General features: G+C 43.2%; 1 protein-coding gene across 1 annotated transcript; it reads left to right on the top strand.

Annotated features, from left to right (window-relative positions):
- The first annotated feature begins 1,513 nt into the window (after positions 1-1,513).
- Positions 1,514-8,141, top strand: nus1 (NUS1 dehydrodolichyl diphosphate synthase subunit). The gene is made up of 5 exons (XM_030406265.1): positions 1,514-2,098; positions 3,157-3,288; positions 5,359-5,511; positions 6,577-6,676; positions 6,882-8,141. The coding sequence occupies exons 1-5, from the start codon at positions 1,699-1,701 to the stop codon at positions 6,970-6,972; spliced, it is 876 nt and encodes a 291-aa protein (XP_030262125.1). The 5' UTR covers positions 1,514-1,698; the 3' UTR covers positions 6,973-8,141.
- Positions 8,142-9,210: the final 1,069 nt, after the last annotated feature.

Below are 9,210 nucleotides of genomic sequence, written 5' to 3'. Positions count from 1 at the left end.
CCTCCAGATCACAAGTCATCAACACAGGAGAGGAAATCATTTAGATCACACTGAAAAAAAAATCAGGGCTTCTGTAACCGAGAGACAATAAAACAGACATATAAACTGGCAAATTAATCAGAATGTCTTCTTTTTTAGTCCCTGTTACAAAGGTTGTGTCCAGCACCACATTTTGCCAAGATGACACACACACAGATTCACAAAGTGAAAACAAGCTGACCTAAATAAAAGTAAAGTTCAATAATGTCATTGTTCAGATCTTAAAATATTTCTTTTATTCTGAAATAAGTATGTTAAATGTTTTAACATTTGGTTTAATATTACGGCATTCTGTCTCCTGATGATCTGGATGTAAGTCCTGTTATTACCAGCCCAATATGGCTGCCCTCTCTCTTTCTAATCAATGACTCATGTCACTGTGGAGACGTAGGTCTTCTCTGGTCTTTGGGATTACTCTACAGACGTCCACAACACGCTGTTTAACCTCCGTAGCTTCTTTCTGCAATACACCTTAGAGCCTCAGGTTCCATTTCCTGTTACAGTGTTTCCTGTCATATGTCTTCATGTTTCTTCAGCATGTCTTCTGCTTTCCCAGCTTCCACATGCCCCCACATATGATGTTTTCTGAATTAAAAAGATCATTTTCCAACTCGAGAACGTTACAGTTTGTCATAAAACCAAAGATAAGACTAAAAAGACCACACAGCCAACAGTCCAGCTGTTGACTAAAACACTGTAGAGCTGCTCCTGTATATCAGAAGCTCACAGAACTGACCAACTCTCCTTTCACATAACTGCAGTTGTAAATATGGGCAGATTCATTGTGACTGTCACCTTTCTTACTACTTTTTCTGAGCCCGGTTGGCGGCCATGTTGGTGTTGGTGACGTGTGTTGAGTGAGACGATGTAGCTCCCTGAGCGCTTTTAACAAAAACGACATGATATTTCACCTTCTTCTCTACAACAAACTGTGATTTTATTGACTTTCACTTGTCTCTCGCCACTGACTACTGCACAAATGTTTTCTGAATTAAGGTCCCTGACTTGGACTCTCTAGCTACAAAATGCCAAATTTCTGTCGAGAATAACTCTACCATCCAGTGAGAAGTTGGATATTAGCAGTAACACTTGATTTTACATATTCAGACTTTAATGGTGAGCAAGTGGTGATTACCAAGTACCATATCTGAAATGCATTTAAAATTAAAAAGACATTGAAGTTGAAATTGTTTATATTTAGACCAATATCATGTATTTATTTATTTATTTTTTTTACAATTTAAAACATTAGAATTAATGAATAAGAAAGTATTAATGTTTGTTCCAGATAATGAATGACAAGTGAAGTTTTATTTTTTGAAACATGATGATTTCGATGTGGGCAAACCTCGCAACTTTCTAACACATAGCCGACCAGTAGAGGTAGTCATGCAACGTGAACGACGCCAATTTCTGTCAAACACCGAAGAAGAAGACGCAGCATCGCGTCACTCTTACATCGTCCAATCAGCGTGCTACGTGTACCACGCAGAGGGTCAGGGGTTGCCAAGCAGACAGGAAGATGGCGGCAGGCGGACTGAGCTGCGAGCAACGCCGACACTGATTCAGTAGGCAGCTAATACAGAAGATTACAGCTCCTGTACCTCCAACTCTGAGCGCTGTCCCTGCACACCTTACTTCGAAGAAGTAAGGGAACTAATGGCGCTGCTGTACGGCTTGTTATGGCGGTTTCTGCTGCTTTTGGTCCACGTCAATAGAGCGCTCGTCTCCTGGCTCCGTGTCCGGCTACGGAGCTGGAAGGGCCGGCTGTGGGAGCGGGCAGTGGCCGCTCTGCTCCTGCCTCTGGCTCTGGCCGGGTTCCCAGACCAGCAGAAGAAGTTGAATCGTAACCCCGATGCTAACGCTAACCCGGTGACCGGAAAGCGCACTGCCAATCGCCGCTCACGGTGGCTGTCTGACGGCAGATCTCTGGAGAAGCTGCCGGTACACATCGGCCTGTTGGTGGCGGAAGAAGAGCTCAGCTATACGGACATCGCAAACCTGGTGGTCTGGTGTATGGCTGTCGGTATATCTTATGTCAGCGTGTACGATCATCACGGTAACCGTTTTGCTCTTAACCTTTCAACAATAATGTAACACTGATGTTGTTTCTGCTGCTAACTACTTCAACATGTTCCCACAGAGGAACTCTTAACAAGAACCATCTTAAATCAGGGACTGTCCTCAGGCCCGTGATTTCATTTGGGTTTTAAAGTTTTCTTTATGGTGAAGTTTACAAGACTTGACAAGCGCAATCGTTTCTTATCTTTACATTATCAAGAAGCCCTTTATGTGCGATTTGATAAGTCTGTTTGACTTTCATGATGTTTACTCTAGGGAACATTATTTATACAAGTAGAAAAGTGATCTTCCCTCCCACCAGGAAGATGATCCACCTCCTGGGGCTTATTTCAGTCATGTCATGTGACTGGAGAGGTTATATTAGTGTTCCACATTACGTGGCTCGGTTGGACCATCAGGCAGAGAGACAGCGCCTGGTCAAATGTGGAACCTTGTGTGAGTGATGACCACGCGCACACACGTAGACTACATGTACCTGTTTATGACACCAGCAGTGTTCTCAGCAGGGATCCTCTGCGGCGGAAGGAGAGACTGATTCCCCAAGTTAAGAGATCTTGGTCAGAATCAATGAGATAATTCCAAAAGCAACTTCATCTCGCTTGAAAGAACTGAAGTTTACCATCTGATCCGGTGTAAACCTGTTTTATTGTTTCCTTTGTTTCGAATATCATCTGGTGCACGTTCGTCGATTCACTCATCAGCCCGTCTCCTCCGTGTCTGTGTCCTGTCTCTGTCTAACTAAGAACTAGCACTGCTCAATACACTTTACAGTAGATTTTGATTGATGAAGGGAATATAATAGAAAAAAGCAGAGTAATAAGCTCATGTTATTGCAAAGTTTTCAATGCTGCCGTTCTCTCTGAATGTGGATGTGACATTTTATTTATTTATTGATCACGTACAGTATGTAATACTGTGAGAACTGTTACTTGGCCTCTTCCTCCTCCAGCACCGTATTGGAATGAATGCCACTATAGTTTATTTTGCTCTAGATTGAACGATGTGCTTATCATCCTCATTCTTCTCTCTCCTCAGGTATTTTCCGGAAGAACAACTCCCGTATGCTGGAGGAGATAGTAAGACAGCAGCAAGACTTGCTGGGTGTGGAGGGGTCCAAATGCAACGTGGAGTTCCTGACCAATGGTACAGATGAACACCAGCGCCACGGTAAGGACTTGGCGAAGCTCGCTCGCCTGTTCTTTAAACCAGTGTGCGAACATGTACATGTATGTGCGTGCAACAGGTCACCAAACTCACAGTTCAGACTGACCAGAGATCTCCGTCACAGATTGGATCATTTTCAGATCAGCAAAAAGAAGACACAACTTATGGTCAGGATTAAACACATTAAAAAAGGTGCTACTTTTTGTCTAAAGTAACCATCATAGAGGTAATGATATATTTAAAAAAAAAAAATAATAAAAATAATACCATGACGTACTGCATTATAACCTCTGTGGTTATACATCCATGGCATCACTCTCTAGCCTTGCACCTTGTCCCACCCACAGCACTGTGTGAGCCTGGAGCAGCTCCACTGAGAGCAAAGCTTCATGTCGTAAGTATGACAACAACAGATAATGTCAGAGGTTGCAGTAAACATCACAATCTGATGATGTGTTTCTATGATGAAAAAATGCCCACTCTCCCAGTTACTCCCCTGATAAGGGCCTGAGGTCACAACTAATGGGAGTGTGCTAAATGGTGCCCTGTCAAACACAGCACAACTTTTCACTACAGCTTCGCACAGTTTGAGGGAGTTATTGCGTTGAGAAGTAACAGCAATATTTTCACACTATAATGGTTAAGTTTTACAATTCATCCACATTATCTGTAATATTTATTTACATTTAGGGCCTTTGTCCAAAGAGACTTACAGTAATTCAGACATTCATACACTGATGGCGGTGGCTGCCATGCAAGGTGCCAACCAGCACATCAGGAGCAGTTTGGGGTTCAGTACATTGCCCAAGGACACTTCAACAAGCAGACGAGGGGAATTGAACCAGCGACCTCCCAGTAGCAAGGCGCTGGCTCTACCCCTGAGCCACAGCTGTCCCAATAACAGTTTTATCAACTCTGCTTTGGCACATCAGCTCACTGTACACTGAAACATCACACAGAGGAACATGCTAATCTCGCTGTTAAACGGCATGTGGCTGTTGTTATAGAGCGCTAAATGCCAGTCCACTTCAAGACTAGCTTCTATTTCACACGCTGACACGACCTACGGTGTTTTTCTCCTGATGCTTTCAGGAGAGTTGATTTGTATCTACAATGTGCCACTCAAGTGCTAAAAGTAATAAAGTGGTGGACATAATGTTGGCATCTGCATGACATCATCTCCTCTGGATTAAATGACCGAAAGCTCCTCAAATCTTTGTCCTTTATCAAACATCCGTGTCTTGAGCGGGAGAGGGACTGCAGAATGAGGAGAACATGTAACAGTGTAGTGGATTTTCCCTCTTCTGTCTTTTCACTGGATGAAAACCAGGACAAAGGTGTTGCATTTCTCCTCGTGGTGGTAGACTAGTTTTTCAGGCCATTCTCCCAGGACACAAAGGACTTACCCAACCAGTTGGCTCACAGAAACCCATATCCACAGCTTTCTATCTCTCACTAGGTCAGTCCCACATTTACAGACAACCAGCTGAAAACATCCTGTTGCCATCCACAGCTGCGATAGAGGTTTAGCGCCTTGACAAACACTTTGAGAATGCTGTTGCAGTAGTTAGATGCCATTTAGGAGTTGCAGAGGGCACGTATATGTACAATGTAGATAACATGACAGAAACATAGCATTTGTTCGTTTCATGTATTATTTAAAGATGTTGTACACCAAATGTGAATTTCCTTTAAAAAAAAAAAAAAAAAAAAAAAACTAAAAACCTTTCCATCCAGCTGATTTCATGCACAAACTGAAATTTGCAAAACAGGTGAACTGAATTGAGAAATAAATAAAATTAGAATTGGCAATTTAATATAACCGGAGGGTGTAAACATCCCTGTCTTTTTAAGCCAGTGTCATTAATGTTGCCTCACATTTGATTTCCTGTAGCCAATGATGCTGTACAGTCACTCAAACATGGTTTTTATAGAGGAGAAACACCACTCTCTATTTTTAGTGGATGTTCTTTCTTAGGGAAAGGTGCATCATTAACAGTCGGTATGTCTGTGTGTTTCTGTGTGTTTCTGTGTGTATGTGTTTGTGTGTGTGTGTGTGTGTGTGTGTGTCAGTGGTCTCCTGCAGGCCCACAGTGAAGGTGCTGTCTCCAGAGGACGGGAAGCAGAGCATCGTCCAGGCGGCGCAGCAGATCTGCCGCTCTGTGGAGAACAAAGAGAGGAGCTCCCAGGACATCAGCGTCTCCATGCTGGACATACTGCTCAGAGGTATCAGTTTACGGCTGGGTGTCTGTGTAAAAGGAGCTGTGACCTCACATGTTATTTCCTCACATTTGTCTGGTGGACAATGAATGTCTTGTGTGTGGGATGCAGAGCAGTTTGTGATCACTTACACATAAAGTCCAACATGTCTCAGCTTCATATTTTCTTCAGATTCTCTCTAGAAAAACGGAGAAATCAGTTTCAGACTTTCAGTTTCTTGAAGATGTTTCATCTCTCATCCAAGAGGCTTCTTCAGCTCTCACTAACTGGAGGGGAGTAGAAGTCTTTTAAACTCTGTGTGGGAGTGTCCTGACAGAGTGGTTAAGGACACGTGTGAGCTCTGAGTCATTATGGCCACGACCCAACCAACCTTTAATACTGGTTGCTAGGGTGAGGTGAGCCCAGGTACGAATGGTTGTTGAGCTGTTTGAGGAGGGTACTCATCAATTCAATTTTCAATTTTTAAATTTTTTAATTATTCTTAATTAAAAGGATGATGTTTTGTCTACAACTGACTTTTCCTAAGACAGTTACAACCATTTATTATATTATCTTCTGAGTTTTTCAGGGACTAAATAGAAGGGTTACTGAATCATAACAGAGGACATGGAAGTAAAATATTTTTATTAGAGAAATATTACATTCACTGAACATGAACAAAAAAAGTAGCTTGGCTACAACCATTGCCTGCTGTGGGTGAAACTGTGGGTTTCACTGACGAGTCAATGCTGTCGAGTGTGATCGTGTAACCATGTTCCCTACGGAGCCCCTGAATGCCCAAACAAGACATGTGTGATACAAGTGAAAAGCTGAGAAACTCTTTGCAAAGCTTCACATGAGTTTTAAAGCATGTGGAGAAAATCAGCAGTTTAAAGGTTATTCAACCTTTTAGAACAGCAGCTACCTTTAGCAGCTGGCGGCTGTCAATATTTCTTAGAGTTAAATGCAGTTTTCACATGTTTTGATGTTTTAAACTGTTGACCTCTTTATTGTGTTTGAAGTCATGGTGTTAAAGAGTTCGTATGGATACATGAGTTGAAGTCATGCTGTGTTTCTTTGTGTTTGTTTCAGAGTCAAAGAACATCCCAGACCCTGAGCTGGTGGTGAAGTTTGGTCCTGTGGACAGCACACTGGGCTTCCTCCCCTGGCACATCAGACTCACCGAATTCATGTAAGCTGCTGTGCATCTGTGGCTCCATGTGTTCCACATATCACTAAATACACTGATGACCGAGGCGCTGCATTGCTCCTGAGCATTAACAGCAGATGGCACTGTTGAGCTCTCAGTGCCAGTGTTTTTCTCTTTGGCTGTGTTCACTTGTGTACAGTGTAATATTTCCTGTGTCTGAAACGTGTGTCCTGCTCTGTGTCCTCAGCTCCCTACCCTCCCACAGAAATGTCTCCTACGAAGACTTGTTAGGCGCCCTGCAGCAGTACGGCACCTGTCAACAGCGGCTTGGCCAGTGAGGTGCAGGCCAGCGTCCGGTTCTTAATACATCGAGAGAAGTGTGGGATTCACAGTCAGAGGGGTGTTTGACCAGGCGGGGACCCCTCCGTGGCTCACTGTCTCTCACTACTCTTTCCCGACCCTCCCCCCCCCTCCCCAAATCTGTCCATCTCCTGGCTCTCTAACAGACTGAGACGGCTAAAAGACGAGGAAACCGGGAGACACAGCCAGCCAGCTCACTTCCTGCCGCCAGCTCTTGTCTTATGATAAACTCGCATTCCAGGACCTCTGGAACATACTCTCCAAGCCAAGAGACAATAGCACATCAGAGACACACACTGACACGAGAAGACTGTCTGCGCAGATTCAGTGTTCCACAAACCCTGTTCTGTCCTCTCAAACCCTCTGGGTCACTGTTTCAGTGTTGGGTCTCCAGCTGCTGTTTACTGCCTTCACTCAGCAGATATCAAAGAAGAAACAAGGCTTTGTACCCGTCCTCGCGAGGCATCCTGGGAAATATAGCTGCATGTTAGGGAGACTCTCAACTATCAACACAGGAGCTGAACAGCTGAAGTTGAGCTTTGGGACAGAGTGGTTAATAATGTGTAAATATTACAAATGTATGTGGCTCTGTGTTTGTCCCTGTGGCCTCCAGCTTCAGTCTTGAGTTCATGTGTAGTGTTGCTTAAACACATACAGAGGTTTGTTTAAAGCTCCTGTTAGACTGACCAAGCTCTGAAATAAAGAAATGCACTGTTTGTGTGTCTACTGACCGCTCTCAATCTTAAGAGACACAAAATTGACTTTTTCTATAATTCCATGGCAAAGTAGAGTCCATTTTTTGATTGGATCACACCAGCTGTGATGCTCACCACCATGTTGACCCATGAGTCATTACTACATGATTACTCAATGCTCGTGGGTCAGACTGCAGCCATCAATTCGGCCTTAATTTTGATTTCAACTACACACCTGTAATGTTTCATGACTGCTTCTGAACAGTTGTGGGATGGGGTGTAAAGTGAGGGAAGAGGGGCAATGACCTCCTCTCTATTTCCTACTGCTCTTCTTCCAGTGCCCATGTCAACAGGCGTGTAAACATCAGGAGTAGTAGTGTCAAATACTCAAAACTGCTTCTGTGATAGTTCCCTGTGTTGTCGAATGACAAATAAATGAACCTTGAAACAGAGGTTGGGTTACGCTTCTTTTTTAAAAAAATAAATAGACTGGGTTGTAAAAAAATCCTGTCGAGTTGACCCCTTTGCTTTCCAGCCCCTGAATAGCAAGAAGGGTCTACATGTGGTTATTGACAGTGGTGCATGTGAACTACTAATGTTACTGTCCATTGCCCTCTTTAGTTTTAGAAAACAAAATCTGCCTTGAATAGGTGTCTCTAGGACCACATTTAGCTAGCATGACAAACTCATCGACACACATGCAAACACAGACTCAATACTGGTACTGCTGGTAGTCTTAACTCACCTGCATATTAACTAATGTTGATTAACTTAGTATCAGTGTCTCTTTGACAACTTGGCAGGCTCCATCAGCTGATGCAGTCCCCCGAGATGATTTCCGATAAATGACGAAACTTAAAAAGCTAGCAAGTGGACATTGAGTTTAGTTTGTTTTGTCAAACCTCTATTTGAATGATCCTCCGCACTCAGCTAGAGTGTTATTTTCATAGTTTTAAGAAACATTTAATTGATGATGACTTTTCACTCGCCCGTCACCAAACACAGTGACATAAGAACTCTGACAGGTCAAGTAGTATGAACGGTCAGACAGGTAAGAAATAATCCTCCAAACTATTCTGGCGGAGAGGTTCAATTATTACCTTAACTATCCATGAAGCTAGCTAAATGGTAGTATGCTGGCCATGCAAGACCTGGGATGTTTTCAGCTTCCAGGATTTGTGTACACATCCTTGCAACATGAGGCCGTGCATTATCACGCTGCAACATGAGGTGATGGTCGTGGATGAATGGCACAACAATGGGCCTCAGGATCTCGTCACGCTATCTCTGTGCATTCAAAATGCCATCAATAAAATGCACCTGTGTTCGTTGTCCATGACATATGCCAGCCCATACCATAACCCCACCGCCACCATGGGCCACTCGATCTGCATAGCCAGCATACTCACCGGACATGTCACCCATTGAGCATGTTTTTTTTTTATTTATTATTTTTTATTTATTCTGAATATGCAAAATGGAACACGGCTTCCTGATTGCTATTTAACAAATTATTTACAT

Source organism: Sparus aurata, chromosome 22 (genome assembly GCF_900880675.1).
Source record: "Sparus aurata chromosome 22, fSpaAur1.1, whole genome shotgun sequence".
Taxonomy (NCBI): domain Eukaryota; kingdom Metazoa; phylum Chordata; class Actinopteri; order Spariformes; family Sparidae; genus Sparus; species Sparus aurata.
The sequence above is the reverse complement of the archived record's forward strand: the minus strand, read 5'-3'. Positions and strand labels throughout refer to the sequence as shown.

Coding starts and splice junctions, on each gene's coding strand:
- nus1 (XM_030406265.1), top strand. CDS start 1,699: ATGGCGCTGCTGTACGGCTTGTTATGGCGGTTTCTGCTGCTTTTGGTC. Junction 2,099..3,156: donor CAGCGTGTACGATCATCACG/GTAACCGTTTTG, acceptor CTCTCTCCTCAG/GTATTTTCCGGAAGAACAAC. Junction 6,677..6,881: donor ATCAGACTCACCGAATTCAT/GTAAGCTGCTGT, acceptor CTGTGTCCTCAG/CTCCCTACCCTCCCACAGAA.